General features: G+C 36.4%; 1 protein-coding gene across 6 annotated transcripts in view; it reads left to right on the top strand.

Annotated features, from left to right (window-relative positions):
- LOC149086525 (nucleolar MIF4G domain-containing protein 1) overlaps positions 1 to 16,995 on the top strand; it is a 321,899-nt gene that overhangs the window by 148,613 nt on the left and 156,291 nt on the right. For all 6 annotated transcript variants that reach the window (XM_089255992.1, XM_089255991.1, XM_089255996.1 and 3 more), the window contains one exon: positions 11,823 to 11,916. In XM_089255992.1, the coding sequence (XP_089112118.1) occupies positions 11,823 to 11,916 (94 nt within the window). The remainder of the gene's footprint in view (positions 1 to 11,822; positions 11,917 to 16,995) is intronic.

Here is a 16,995-nt window from a genome sequence, read left to right as displayed (position 1 = left end):
CATAACACAAACTCAATAATAAAACATAACAGATGCACTACTATTACATAAGGGGTAAAGGTCAGGCGAGCGCCAACAAGGCCATGTTACAACATATCTAGTTGCTTCCCTGAATGAGGGTCCGTGTACAGTTTCAAATTTTGGATTTTTTATTCCCCTGCGGATTTTCCTCCTTTCCAGTTACATACGGGAAATTACAGTATTTTCGCTGCTATCTGACAGCATTTATAGACAGCGTCTATACGGCGTAAATTCATCTTGTTCCTACAATATTGCGAATGAGTTTTTTTAAAAAAATCGTAAAGGATTGGAACGTCCATCAAAATCGTGAATCCTTCCCGAGATCATGTAAAAAAATCAGCATCTGTAAAAACTCGACGTTCAATATCCAGAGTCTTGTCATCTAGCTGCTATGTGGTAGTTACCGTTTCGTATCGTAAAAATCACAGGTCTGTGCGCAGAATCGGCTTTTGAAGGGGCACAAGGATCTAATTCTTCACAAAGTCTGGGTCACTAACACTCAAAATAAATTTTAAATCTACAACAGATAGTATCTACAAAAACATTCTCTACAAACTTTTGATCTTTGGGGGGAGGCAGGAAAGAGGCCCCTTACAACACCCCCCCCCCCCCCCCCCCCCATCAAATTTTGTTTTCGGTATAAATCCAGGTTTGGAACCCGCTATTGCTCAATGGTAATCGGCTTAAAAATTTTGAGTTGGCTATTCCTTTGAATAAACTTCTGGTTGCCTACAACCATAGGCGCACGCAGAATTTTCTCAGGGGGGGGGGGGTTTAATTTTTTTTTTCCTTCTCAAGTGGGGGGGGGGGGGGTTAATTTTTTTCCTGCAAAATAACTCTAATCTCGGATTGAGGTGGGGGATTAGAACCCCAAATCCCCCTCCTTTTGCGTATGCAAATGCTTAAAACACAAATATGTATACATTAAACTTCAAATGCACGCATTACCAGTTTGGAGGATAGGTGCAGGGTCTCAACTGGAGGTGGGAGCAGGTAGGTCTAGTGCCCCCTCCCCTGCACTCTGGACTAGAGAAGGTGCAGAACTCACCCTTTATAACTGTTTCTTCTACATTACACGGGGTGGTAAAATGTGTGTGCTTGCCTCGTTTGAGATAGTATCAAGTTGCAGCGCTAGATAGATGGCACCACCTACTGAACACAAAACACACCAAATGCTGCACACACAAACACTGTATGAATAGGGAATCAGAAGATAAGTGTCTGAGAGAGGAGAAAGAATCTAATTTGCTTTTTAAATTTGATCAGAAGATATTGAAAGTGCTAAGATTTTTGTAACGAAATGTAAATCAATCAGAAGGGAATTTATAGATTGATTTATTACTAAATATATAAATGTGTCTCCCCCAACTGTTAATTAAAGTGGATCCTCCTTATAACGTTTTTCAAAAAACGCTGTAAACAGGAAAACACTGTTTATTGTTAGGACAATGGTTCTAAATGGGAGGAACGTTATAAGCGGGATCAACTGTATATTTGTTTTAGATTTATTACATGTGCGAAATTCCATACATTAAATTCTCAGTGCTATAATGAGCTTCTTGGCAAGTTTTTCCTACTAGTAGCAGAGATGGGAAATCTGCGCCAATTGTGCCAAAATTAACATCTTGAGCCATCGTGCTACAATAGTGTATTTTTGTATTTTTCTGGCCTAAACAGCGAATTTTGCTTCAGTATGTCCGGAATTTATCACCTTATTTAAACTATTGGCCCCCTCATCTGGTTTTCCATCCCGAAACCCTGATAATATCCGTGATTGTGCAACGGAAAATTCTTCATGCCTTATGCAAATGATGGATTACGGTCAACTGGATTGACTGTGACAAACGGAACCGGCAACTGGTTGACTTCTATGAAGGGAAAGTATTTCCCTATCTATAAAAGATGTTTGTTCTCGATCAGTGTTTATTTTTCGGTTATAACTCAATTGCTGTTTAATATATATTTATTATGTCTTGTCACTGTTATTTTCATGCTAAGCCTGATATGGAATAAAATGAAGTTTTCAATCAAATTGGGTTCTTATTGCGGGACACTGCGCTGACAAGGTTATGGGTCGCGCATTATAATGATACACAGTGTGATGCTCATATAACCCAGCGGAACGTATTCTCAAAGTGAACTTCCCGTATTTGCCAGAAGAGGGCCACCGCCAAAAAATATTGACAGAAGCTTTTTGCCTATTATTCCCAGAGATAGAATCTGACCAAGTTTTCTCTGCTCAGCCCGGGAAATTATTCTTCATGGAAATACGATATCAGTCTACCTAATGGACAGAGGTTGTTGGTCTTTTATTGAGAACTCTGAACCACCTATCGCCGAAGGAATGTCTCATCGAGAAATAATAGACTAACTTGAGAAAAGGGTGTGCATACTGTACGATATATTATGATGTAGAACTGCAATTTCGTAATCTCAGCAGTACTGCAATGGATGGTTCTGAAGCATGGACAATTCTCCGTAACCACTTCGAACCTAAGACCAGAGCAAGAGTCATACAACTACTAGATGAATTCTTCTCGCTTCGTTACGATAAAGACGTTGATACAAGCATCTGTGTTTTTAGTGCCCAACTGAGGAAAGCCGTGCAAGCTCTAAACGAAGCAGGCCATCCACTCAAGAACTTATATAAAATTCCTACCTCAACGTTTTCAAGGCATTGTGCAGCTGATCTACCGGTGGGATGACAAGAATTTCATGTTCAATAACATCAAACAAGAACTCTTATTAGAAGAGAACAGATTACAACAAGTCAAGAAAGATTTGGATGAACATTCCGAAATTGGAGCCTATAATGTGAACTTTCGTGCCAATCCGAAATCACTCGTTTTGCCCAAGAACGATGCTGAAATAACAATTTCAAGAAAGTTAGGAAGAAATTCATGAGAGGTAAATTGAATCTTTCTCAAAATAATATGCATAAAAATGATGTAAAACACAATGTAAATGCTCTAACTTACCATTTTGATGACGATACTAATTTATCAAATGTAACTTTTGAAGAGCATAATGTATATTTAAGTGAAGCTTTCGCAATTCAAAATAATGATCCTGTAGAAAAATTCAATTGGTTAATAGATACAGCCGCAACAGGTCATTTTTGTAATAATCTCTATCTATTTATCATAAAGATGTAAAATTCTCGAGAATATTTTTGTGAATATTCTCATCAAATACAAATACAAATATAAATACGACGCCACAACAGGCAAATTGCCCAACGAGGTGGCTGACTTAAGAACATCATGGATCCCCGAGCCATTTTTTGGAGGCCCTACCTACTACTGCTACACCACACATGCACCCCCCCCCCCCGCGGAACCCCCCAACGAATCGGTACTTGCGGGAATGTGCGTGTACGTGTAGTGCAACCTGACGTAAAGTTTGTTTCTGTGTAATGCTTGTTATGTGTAGTGCTGTCATCTGCCCCCAGTTTTTCTAACTATGAGTGAAGTGTTATGGTTGAATGGTTTACCGTTGTAGGACTGTTGCTCTCTGTGGCGAGACTTTTTAACGGGGAGATCGGCTCGCATTTGCGCCTTGAAGTTGGGAACCACAGAAAACCAACTTCAGCCGACCACCACTGTGGGGTTCGAACCCGGATCCTCGCATCACGAGTCCGGCACTATAACCACTCGACCACCACAGCGGCTATTTTCCGGATATGATGCTGAGGTGAACTCGAAAAGAAAAGTCATCATGTCTCTGCCAGGACTCGAACCCAGGCCCTCTTGCATACCGGGCAAGCATGCTACCATCTACACTACTGGAGACATTACCCTGCCTTCATTATTTCACTCCCTATGGCGTGAGGCGCTGAAGTAGAGGCATTAGTAGCCTCTCTTAACTTCAGGAAATGGTCCCCGGGGAATGGTTTAGAGTGAGATAGATGGCTTTTTTCTCAACTTGAGATATCAAGGAAAGAGTTATTTTCCGGATATGATGCTGAGGTGAACGCGGAAAGAAAAGTCATCGCGAGTCTATTTCTTTCCGAGTTCACCTCAGCGTCGTATCCGGAAAATAACTGTTTCCTTGATATCTCAGGTTGAAAAAAAAGCCTTCTATCTCATTCTCTGCTAGGATTACTATTATAAATAACTTAGAATATTCTCATAAGTTCTTGATGAGAATATTCTCCTGTTCTTTATAATATAGCTACATATAATATTCTTGAGAATATTCTCTGTGGAAGGACTACTTTCATAAATTACGGGGGAATATTCTTATAGAAAATAAAAAGAATTATTCTGAAGTTATTAATAATAGTCCTGCCAGAGAATATTCTTCAGTTACCAAAATCTTCCCAGAGAGAATATATGTAATAACATGTATTATAATAAATAATCTCTATAAATAACTTGAGAATGATAATTATTTTTAATAAGAATATTCTCTAGTAATTTATAATAGTCTATTGAGAGAATATTATTTGGAGAATGTCCCTGTCTCTCTTCCCATCAAGAAGACTGGTATATTGAAGTTTGTAGACCACAATATTAAAGTTTGAAAGCAAGAAAATTAACCAACAGGGCTGAACTACACAACTTTTAAAGAAATGTGAGTGATACAGAATTTAAGTGTACGTGCATTAAAAAAACAACAGTTCTGTATCTTCTTAGAATGAAGGTGATTGTATAATAATTGCTTCCTTTATCAATCAACTTTGATTTAATTTCTTTTGTTGTGAACCTATTTCTTAAAATTTATTCTTATTATTTCACTTACTTTTATTTCTGAAAATTCATCTAATTTTAAAATAATACTTTAATGTTTTAATTTAATGGTTTCTAAAATCTTTATAACCAAACTTTTAAAACCTGTCATCATGACCTGGAGAATATTCTGAGAATATTCTCAAACTAAAAGTTGTCATTGGGAGTGATTATACCAAAAATTGTTTTGTTGTAAATGTTTCAAGCAATGAAAACTAATTTATATTTCACACAATATAAACAAAATTAGTAAAAAAATTTTAATTATTTAAAAGAAAAATAAATATTCTCAATTATATTCTCCAATTTTTACATCCAGGAGAATATTCTCACCTCACATCTCTAATTTATCGAAAATGCAACGATGTCTCTAGCCGTAAATGATGTAGAAAGTCCGATAAAAGGCATCAGAACGGTAAAATTTCATGTTTTTACGAACGGTGTTAAGAGCGAGTTATATTTTCATAATGTTCTTTAATCTAATTTCCGGTTCAAAAATCATTAAAAATGGTTCTCATTTTGTTTGTTCTAATGGTAAAATACAAGTTTATTCTCCAGAGTGGAAAAATATATTTTACGCACGAAGGCAGGACATGTTATACTTTGTTAAACCTAAGTATGAAAAGATAGCTAAGAAATCTAAAAATGTTTATAATATCAATCCTGCAACGATACCTAAATCCGAGCAGTGTATCAAATCTTACAATCTAACAGTGACAACAAAAGATTACATAAATCTATGGCATAAACGGTATGGACACAGACGTCTATTATATAAGACACACAGCCAAGTGTTCTGGTGTTCTGGCCAAGAGGTTTGCTTGAATTAAACAATTCCATGCCATCCTGTGACATTTGCAAATTAGGCAAATCCAAGAGAATTTCTCATAGATCTCTCGGAAAAATTCTATGTAAGAAACCCTATGTAAGAAGTTCTACACATGGACGTTTGTGGTCCAGTTCCCGAGCAATCAATTTCCGGTTGCAGATAGTTTTTAACAATAATCAACGATTATTCAAAAAAGGTTAGTTTTTCACAAGGATGATGTCACTCTCCGCTATCATACGAAGGTTTTAACAACTGGATGTTGCGAAGATATATTTTGGAAAGAGAGAAAATTCAACTGCCCCTGCAGGGAATCGAACCCACGTCCTTTCACTTTCCGGGTGAATGCCCTAGGCCACTAGACTACAGAGGCACAGAATTTCTCAATCTTTCCTTAGAGCTTGTGTACACTGAAAGGGACCGTACATGGACGGCTGGACCAGACTCAGGCCAAGCTCACAACTGCTGATGCTGCCACCAGATGGCGACTTACACAAGGATGATGTCACTCTCCGCTATCATACGAAGGTTTTAACAACTGGATGTTGCGTGGATGTTAACAACTGGCCTGAGTCTGGTCCGGCCGTCCATGTACGGTCCCTTTCATTGTACATGAGCTCCAAGGAAAGATTGAGAGATTCTGTGCCTCTGTAGTCTAGTGGTCTAGGGCAGTAGTTCTCAACCGGGGGCCATATGGCCCCAGGGAACCACAGATGAAAATCTTGCAAAAGGGGAACCACAGATGAAAATCTTGCAAAAGGGGAGCCACTGCTACTGATACGGGGGCCACGAAGAAATTTGTGACATTATATTTTTTTAGTCAGAGTGACTAAAAAAATTTAATTTCAAACAAAATGCATAGAATATCTTTTTCATAATTTTTCCCCATTCAAGTAACATTAACATGAGGAAGAAGGAAATAAAAAAAGTGGTTCATGTAATCTCGGTGGTTTTTTTGACTTAAAGTGATAGTAGGCCTTGACACAAACTATAGAAGAGGTTTAACCAAAATGGAATTACTGTAAAGACAGAAAATTGTGTGTGTTCAGATTTTTCATTCAAAGAGGGCTACCATAAAGAAAGCAGACAAAGATTTGGTGACCATTCATTGACATTCTTTTGAGTGCTGGTAGTAAATGTAATCCAAGAAGTAGATGGGTGAAAAATGAAAGCTTGTAAAAAAACCCATCGTTTTCATGCAATTACAGACGGATAGCCATCTAGTTTAGCACAAAGCTATATTCAGCCAGCACTGAGTGGTCTGATGGGGAATATATTTATAAAAATCGAATAGAGAATGATTGCTCTGGGGTATTTTTTTATGAATTTTGAAAGGGGGTGCCAATCCATTGCCTCCGCTGAAAAGAAATAAAGTTGAATTCAGTTATAATGAACTCCAAGAGATCAAATCATACATGGGGAAAAATACCAGCGAAATTTAAAATTTTTTAAAACTACATTGCTGTGATAATGTATTGGGACAGGGGCGGCTTAAGCGAGGGTGCAAGGGGTGCGGTGCACCCGGGCGGCAGGTTGTAAGGGGCAGCAGCTTAGACTTTACTTAAGACAACAAAATTTAACACAGTAAAAATTCACGACATCATGCTTTTGAGTCCTACTATACCTCGACAACGGAAAGGCTGAGAAAATAGACAAGGCCTCTGATCGTAATACCAGAAACAAGAATGGAAGCTATCTTTGCGGCTCGAGACAAAATCTGTACCCAAGTGGGACTTATTTTTTGCATCTCCTACCTATTACTCCCTCCATAGCCCCTACCTCCTGCGTCAGGGAATCTTTCGTAGGACCCATGCCCGATTTTTCACGGGGCCTCTTCTACAGTTAATTTATAGAGTGAAAAAAGAAAAGTTATAAGGATTTTGTCCCTGGCCTCAAGCTGGAGCCCTGTCAGCCCTACCCTTAGAAGGTCATGCCCCTCCCTCACAATTTATCCAAACAATTCCTAACAAAACATTTTTTCGGCCCTTCATTTCCGATTTTGCGCCCCTCCAGAGCCGACAGTTTGGTTTTTTTTGGCTAATTGAATTTTTTTTTACCCATTCACCCCGGATTTAGCAAGCCGTGCCCCGTGTGGCCGCAATGGGTCGCGTGGCCAAGCGCCACCCCTGTACTCTATTACAAGGGCCATTTTGGTTCCCTCACCCGTGGCCCCACAAGAGCTTTTTTGGCTTTTTCAGGCTATAAATTAACTATAGAAGGGGCAGAGAGAAATCTGACTGGGAGGGGCCCTGCGAAAGATCCCAACCTAGAGGCTTATACACTCACTCAGAATTTGATTCACAATAGTCAAATGAAGGCAAAGAAAAATTTTGGTTTTTCACTTGTCCGGCCCCTGGAATACTAGAAACACCTTTGAAAAAGTTTTCTTTATAAAAATTACCCCGTTAAATATCATCTTCACAGGATAAGTGATGATGGCTCACAAAAATAAGTGCTCTTTCAAGGATTAAGCTATCTGGCATTTATTGAGAATGGTAAAATAACTCTAGAACAAAAAAATTTTCTACTTCGAAAGCGGGACGTATGGTCACACACATTTTGCACGGTAAACAATTATGTGCTGCTTTCTTCTGAAAATAAATCAGGTTCATCTCCAGGTGTCCTTCACCGAATCCCTATCAGCCTCCTGGCAGGGTCACCATTAGGGACGGCACATGAGGCTTCGCACCCGGGCGGCAGGTAAGCTCGAGCCGCCCCTGTATTGGGACTTCCTCTAAGATTGGCACCACATCTTTAAATTTTTTTTAATCGATACTGTAATGCTTCCTTTTAACTGCCCTACTACTGGCTTGAAGCACATCATAAATAATTTCAATGCAATTTTCCTATCCTGCAAGAACAATATTGTGGACATTAGAAAAAAAATTCTAAAAAGGCGTACGACTACATTTAAAGCAATTTAAATCTGTTTATTAGAGACTCACTGCATCTGCTTATTTCTAAAAAAGTGCAATAAATTCTCACGTAAGTCTTCACTTTGAAATGTGCATAACCCTCTCAATGCGTCTCTTTGCATCTGTCAACCTAAAATTTATGGTTTTTAGTGTTGATAACACATTTGCAAAACCAATTCAGCGACGCGTTTTCACAATCTGCAAGAACTGCTTGGATTTGATAGTTTTAAATGATGTCTAAATGCCAAAGATTTGGAGTTCGAATCAAAATGAAAATGTCAAATAATGGAAATTCTGCTTTGTATAAATGAAATATTTTAATATTGAAAGAGCTATATTTAGAGAGATTAATCGTGCCCGTAGTCACACGTCTCGTGAATGTGAAATTTTGTCATAAAACTGAGAGTGAGGCGCGAATCCCCTAGCTCACAAGTGGAATTTAGAGGCATTTACGCACAACCTCTTGGTCATTTTTCTTTTTTCTCCCCACCCTTTCTTCCTTTTGTTTCCTTCCTAAATTTATAAAAGTGAAAAGGACATAATCATTATAAAAAGGACTGTTTTCAGATCAAATTGCCGAAGTTCAATTACTTTACTGCAAAGATTTTTACTGTCAGATTTTTTTTCAGGGAAATACAGTTAAACCCAAAGAGTATTAAAGACCCTTTATTAATACGCTTTCGTCAAACTCCATTAGACCGGAACTCCAAGATACCCGAGAAATCACTTCGTAATAACGAAATTTCGTTACAAAGGAATTCCAGATTTTTATATTGTTCCTATGTAAACCTATCTGAGGGATTAGAAAAGTTTTCGTTAAAACAATATTTTTCCCGTTGTAATGGTATTTGTTACAATGAGAGCTGACTGTATTTCGTCTCAAGCTATTTTTTTACTTGTATTTGGAGGCTGCATGGGTAACAGGGCGTATGACACTTTACTGGTGAGCCATTAATCTTAGAGACATACCCAACTAGAAAAAGTATCCAAATCACGTGTCCAACTCAGATATGTCATTCATGTTGTAGGGGGTTGTATAGCTCTAAAATAAATAAAAAAGAAACCTCTTTATACCATCCCTGTGTGCCAAAGAACCAATTTAAGAAGTTGTTGCTCTGTCTTTACCGATGCCAACTAAAATAATTTCACGTTTTTAAGTGCAATATTCACTGATATATGCGAATTCAAAAACTTGAAGAAATTTGGAAAAAAACAGCATTCAATGCGGGTAAAATGGTTTCCCTTCATTTAATGCTGTTTTTTCCCCAACTTTCTTGGAATATCTCAGTGAAAATTTGAACTTAGACACGTTGAATTGTCGGAGACCAGGAAACAACTTTCCAATTGGGTTTTGGGGCACAGGGTTTCCGTATAAAAAGTTAACATTTTTATTTTAATAACTCTGTAACCCCTGGCAACAAGAATCAAATATCTGAGTACTACACATTATTCAGGTACTTTTTCCAACTGGAAGTATGTCTCTAGGACCAATAGTACACCAGTAAAATGTCATTTGCCCGTTACCTATGCGCCCTGTATATGAAATATAGTACGGACTGTTATGTGAAATACTGTGTTGTGTTTAAGCCAACACTCACGTTGCTTCGTTCGCCTGCAAGAGAGCGGTCACATTATGAACCAAAAAAGCCACTTGAAGGTAGCTTGTCATCCAATGAAATATCAGATTTTCACCGTATTGAAATTGAAGTCAACAAACTGATAATTTTCTTATTTGAAAATCTGATTATTTATGTTTTCCGATGGGCTTGAAATCCTGATAATGAATCATTATTATGTTCACACGAACAGTTTTGTCACTACGTACATGATTTCTCTGGAATGAATGGTTCAAACAAATATTTAAAAAAAATTTTCACACGCATTTTAGTTTTTTTTTTAATTCATAGTAGGGCTACAACATGAACCTATATCCTTGGTACATGTATTATTATTGAAAACGATGTGGAAGGTTGAACTTTTCAATTGAGATTCATTTGTGTGTGGCTACTCCCTCATTACTACTTTTATCCGCACGAAGAGAATAAAATTAATAAAACTGCTTGCTACCACTTTTTGGGATTTTTATCATTATAAGAATGCATATTTCGGAAGCTACAACTGACATTTCTCAATGAAACCATAATCTTTTACACACAAAAAAAAAAAAAAAAACTAATTTGGAAATAATACAAATTTCACCCAGTACAGTAACTTAATGACATTGTGCCGTCTTCAAGTGCAGAGTTTACATTGATTAAAAATTTTTTTTTTTTTAATTGGACTGACACAACACATAAAACATACAAATCAAACTAAGAAAAACACAAAACAATAAACTTCACAAAAAGTAACATTACAATGATACAGACCCTTTGTGACCCCAAGGGATTTATTCTATTTTTACTGTATTCTATTGTGTTTATTTTGCTTTTTCGTTATTTTCATAAATTAAAAATTAATCAAATTAAATTCAAAAATATTCATACTTCAGACAATTTTTGAATAACTGTCTTCTAATGGGAAAACGGGGGGTGGGGGAAGAAAAGAAGGGGGAGTAGAAAATTATTCATGTTCGCAAGGGGGCCACAGGAATGAGAAATTGTTGAAAGGGGGCCATGGACAAAAAAGGTTGAGAACCACTGGTCTAGGGCGTTCACCCGGAAAGTGAAAGGACGTGGGTTGGATTCCCCGCAGGGGCAGTTGAAGTTTCTCTCTTTCCAAAATATATCTTTTTATCGAAGGTTTTAACAACATCCAGTTGTTAAAACCTTCGTATGATAGCGGAGAGTGGCGTCATCCTTGTGTAAGTCGCCATCTGGTGGCAGCGTCAGCAGTTGTGAGCTTGGCCTGAGTCTGGTCCGGCTGTCCATGTACGGCCCCTTTCAGTGTACACGAGCTCCAAGGAAAGATTGAGAGATTCAGTGCCTCTGCAGTCTAGTGGTCTAGGGCGTTCACCCAGAAAGTGAAAAGACGTAGGTTCGATTCCCTGTAGGGGCAGTTGAATTTTCTCTCTTTCCAAAATATATCTTCGCAACATCCGGTTGTTAAAACCTTCGTAGGTTAGTTTTTCCTATCAAGGAAAAATCGGATGTATTTGAATGTTTCTGTCGTTTCCAGAAAAGAGTGAAATATGGAAAAAGGTAAAAAAATATGCAAAGACATAGAAATCCAAACGCTCTTTATAATTACCCTCTGTCCTTTGATAATCATCCTCTATATTTACTGAAGACTAACAAAAAAATTATTGCGCCATATAACAAAAATAGTAGAGATCCTAAGGAAATATGCAAATTTTAGTTTCTGACATTAATTCTCATTTAATCTTTATAGGTTTGCAGTGGTATCATAATTTTTGATATTCTGAAGATTCTGACAGATTCTTTTCAAGATAAAGACATTGATTTGATATTGCTGATGATGCAATGTAAGATCCTTATCATGCATCTAATAATACAGTAAAACCACTCTTAACCGACACCCCCTCCCCCTCTCAGATGCAGTCACCCCTTTTATAGCCGAATAATTTCCCCTTTAAAAATAAAAGTATGCATTTCGAGCCCCTGATTAACTATCAACCCTTTTTTACAAATGAATTTGATGCCGGTGTCCGTGAAAAAGAGGTTTTACTGTATGTGTGAAAAGTTTTTTTTTGGTATATTTTTATGTTGAAGAAACGTTAGCTGTCTCCTTTGATAGTCAAACATTGGTCCTCCTGCATGCTTGCCAAGGACACTAACCTGTGCAAAACAATTTTCTTTGTAACGCACATTAACCGACTTGCTTCCCTAGGATGTTCAGAAAATAGACTTGAGAAAGGTTCAAGTAATTGTCACAAAACTATTTGAAAAAACTCTAACAATTTTTCCTTCCCCTCATACAAATAGAAGAATATTGGATTTAGTCTTGTGCGATTTAACATTTTTGTTCCGCCCACTCTTAAATGCTTCTTTGTAGAAGAGGAAAAGAAAAAGCGCGTACTCTCATAAAAAGATTCAAGCTACAGTACTTGGCTTTTTGTGGACTCTCCATTTTTCTGCTCACATATTTTTCACTTTTCAACTAAAGATCTAGGTTAATTGGAACTGAGTACACGAGCACTGATTTGAACAACGATCCAATTATTTTACAGTAAAACCTCGTTCATCCAAACATCTTTTCAACCTAACTCATCTTTATTTTTCTATAGTCCATGATGCTCAACAGTTGGTATTTTCTTGAAACTTTAATCCTTTTTCTCTTACAACTCGATGGCTTCGTTCTATTGTACAATAATCCACTTCCAAACAAGCATACGTAACTGCACCTATGAGCTATAGATGTAAGTATGGGAGGATCCGGGTATAGTTTATGTAGTTATAAACAAGCAACAGACGAACATTATTGACAAGCAAACATACGTGTGAATGAGAGCAGATTTAGCTGTCATCTTTTTTGGTCTGACGAATTAATCTTAATCCTATGTGTGTGCCTTAATGAGAGGGAGGGGTGTCTCTTCTTGACAACAAGACAGTTCTTATCACGGTTCTCATTGCCGGGGGAGATATCATTTGATATTGAATTTCAACTTATTCTTTTCTATTATCGAATTAGTTTCAAAATCAGTTTTCCTATCACCCTTCAGTACAGTTATGTCTGGATAATCAAGGTTCTACTGTACTTAAAAATTTTAATACAAATACAACACCACAAACGGCAAAATGCCCAATGAGGTAAAAAAAATGCCCCTAACAAATATGGATGTCATATATTTCAAAAATGCAGCAACCCAATTAAAAATGCAATTACAAACAATATATATAAATGATGAAATATTTTACAATGCCCATAAAGAGTACTTACGGTTGTCTAGATCTTAGTACGGATAGTTTCTCGATTACCCCAACATGTGTTTATCGTATGGGTCATTCCATGTCAAATCACCCACCCATGACACCCTTAGTCTCAGATTTCAATGATTTTTTTTTATTTGTTGCATTTACCATCCTTATTAACCGTGTGAAATATTATTTGCATATCTCTAAAATTTTTTGAGAAAAAAATGTTGAAATTTATCAAAAACTGATGCAGATGACTTTTCCGAGGCTCAATTTTTAATCGACATTGCTTGAGAAAATAAATCATAACTTTTTCAATTTTCAATATATTCAAATGAAATTTTCACTACAGTGTTCACAAAAACATACAGAATATGAATAAGAATTCATACACTTACTTTTGAAATTTACATGCAAAAAAATTATGTAAACTTTGTTTTTGTGGAATTTTTCAAATGTATTTTTAGACCAGAGGCACAGCAGTTACCAAAACAACTTTTATTTTAAATTTCTCCTAAATATATGAAGTAAAATACTGTGGAAAAAAAATAATGGTTTTTTGACCGTTAATATGTTTATTCTGGCTCGCAACACAAAATTCATCGAAATAAGACTGGATCGCTCCGATTTCAAATCATTCAACTAGATACTGAAATGCAACCCATCATCCCAGATTCCAATTATTTTTTGTTTATTGCTTCTACCATCCTTGTTGACCATGCAAAATTTCATGTGCATATCTCAACCTTTTTGAGAAAAAAATGTTTTCTAACCCCATGAATGATATGTCTAAGGCATTCAAGCCATTCAGCAATTCTAACCATTCAAGCAATATTATTTATGAAAATATATCATAACTTTGCAGATTTTCAATACATTCAAAAGAAATTTTCACTAAAATGCTCACAAAAAATTGCATGTTATGAATAGAAGAAATGTAAACCTTAGAGGAAAAAAGTCATTTAAATTTAATTTTTTTATTTTTAACACAATTTTTTAAACCTTTTTTTTTGGATGCACAGCATGAATTTTTAATTTTTTTTAAATTTAATCCTATTAATATATTAAGAAGAAGACTGTAGAAAAGTAAACATTATTTTGACAGTTAATACATTTGAGTAACAAAACACAATTGTACTTATATGACTACATTAATTATATTTTTACATTTTGATTTAATATAATGATTCACGCTTAGTAAAAAAAAAATTATATTTTATTTTTCATGTACGCTTATACATTTATTACAGTATTCACTAAATTAAGTTTCATGAGTAGTTAATGCAATAATTCAAAACAATTAAAAAATTTAAATTCAAGGATTGAATGAATTCATGAAATAATTAGAAATGTTAATGTAAGTTGGTGAAAAAAAGGATTTTGGTGAATAAAATAATTTTTTAAATTAAACCTTCATGTTCAGATTCTTAGTGTTCAAATTCCAAATAATTTATTTCACTTTTAATTGATCTATAAATATTTCTTATGATGCAACAAAGACGAACTTTTGCAATCTGATATATTTTTGCATAAACAATTATTTTGTATTTGATAAATCCAGATAATATTAATCATATATATAGATGTATTTTCGAAGTTTTTCAACATGCTTAATTATATAGTTATTTTACCACAACAGTGTTAATTTTTTTTTAATTACTTTGATTTTTACAGCATATATTTTAATAAACATATATTTAATGTATATGATAAATATGAAATGGTTATACTGGTGTGGCAAAAAATTCTACATTATAATATTTAACACAGGCCTCTATATATTTTTCCCAAGAAATAATTTAAAATTGCTGATAAAAAGCCAGCATACGAGGCATTAAATCACAAAGAATGAAATAATGAGGCAGATGGAAGAGAGTAGAATTGAAAACCTAATGTATATAATGCCTGGTGATGATATATTAGATGTGATGTTTCTTGTGATGATGATTGTAAAAAACAATAGCTTCTGTGAAGATATAAACTATGGCACACTGGTCTTTGTCCTTCAGAAGGCAGCTGGTGTCTTATTTAATTATAAGACTTTATCATCCCAGCAGGTGGTGATAAAGTTGCTGCTACTGCTTCATTGAGGAAACTAAAACAAAAGTGTTAGAACTAAACTGGCCCCCCTTCCATCAATTGATGCAAGCAAGTCTCAATTATGATCTTGCTTAAGACAGAATGTGCTCCATAGAGTAGCCTACTCCAGGGTTAGCAAATTTTTCTTATGATAACACAATTTCCATTTGAGCTAAATATTTTATATCATTTTGGAATTCAAAGTAAAATGTCAGAGAAGACACTTGAAATTTATGGGTGATAGGAAACCGTCTGAACTTCTCCGAATCATGCAGCGATGTGCTGAATATCACAACATTGCAGACTCTCTTCTCTTGGAACTGTTCCTACAGCAGCTTCCGCTGAATGTTACTTCGATTCTAGCTGCCATACAACCACTTACACCACAGAAAGCAGCTGAAGTCGCGGTTCGCATCCTGCAGTCAACACCGATCAAAATCAAAGAGGTAACAAAGCCATCGATCCCTCAAGCTAGAGCAGCTTCCTCGAATTCCGAGCTGATGGAGGAAATACAACAATTGCGGAAAGAAGTTGCTGTTTTGAGATAAGTCAGGAATCATTCTCGTGATCGAAACCAGTCCCGTTTCCGACGGATAAGTCCTGTGAGTGTTTATGACGTATGTTGGTATCATCACAAGTTCCGTTCCAACCCGAGGAAATGTATGAAGTCATGCTCCTATCAGGGAAAAGACAACAGCCAGGGGTAGCGGCAACATGCCACTTGCCAGTAAGTTCTCGTCGCCTATTTAGTTGCGATCTTAAAACGAAGATTCACTTTTTCGTTGATACTGGTAGTGACTGTTTTCTAATACCGGCAACCAAAAATGATTTCAAATTAGCACGCATTCAAAATTTCAAAGCTGCAAACTGCACCGGAATTAAAATATATTGCCGGAAATTACTCACCTTAAATTTAGGCCTTAGGAAACCGTTTCTGTTTTCGTTTTTTATTTGTGATGTGTCATGTGCGATCATTGGACCCGACTTCCTTCATTATTTGAACTTATTACCCGATCTTAGGAGTAGGAAATTAGTTGATTTAAATACCAAATTGGAAGTTTCGGGACATTTAAATAGCGCGGATCTTCACTGCTAAAGTGGTGTTGGAAGATAAAATTTATCACAAATTACTACTCGAATTTCCCGATATCACGAAACCACTGCGTCCCGACCAGCCCATTAAACACAATACCGTGCATTACATTGAAACTTCTGGTGCACCAGTCTGTGCTAAACCTCGCAGGCTGGATCCAGCTAAAATGAAACTGGCCAAATCAGCTTTTCAAGAAATACTCAATCTCAGTCATATCCAAACTTCCAAGAGCAGTTTCTCTTCTCCTCTACACATGGTCCCAAAGAAAAATTCTTTGGATTGGCGACCAGTAGGAGACTACAGAGCCCTAAATGCTCGTACCATCAAGGACAAAATACAGCATCCCTAACATTCAAGACTTCACTGCTGAACTTCACGGGAAAAATATTTTTTCTCACGTAGATTTAGTTTCTGCATATCACCAAATTCCAATTTTTCCTGACCACAAAATGGCCTTCACAACACCGTTTGGTCTCTTCAAGGACACACAAATGCCTTTTGGTCTGTGCAATGCGGC

This window comes from Pholcus phalangioides, unplaced genomic scaffold (genome assembly GCF_987345545.1).
Source record: "Pholcus phalangioides strain wild (caught in Gottingen) unplaced genomic scaffold, Ppha-v1.0 ptg000004l_1, whole genome shotgun sequence".
NCBI classification, from domain to species: Eukaryota; Metazoa; Arthropoda; class Arachnida; order Araneae; family Pholcidae; genus Pholcus; species Pholcus phalangioides.
Note: the sequence above shows the minus strand (reverse complement) of the source record. Positions and strands in the feature narration are given on the sequence as shown.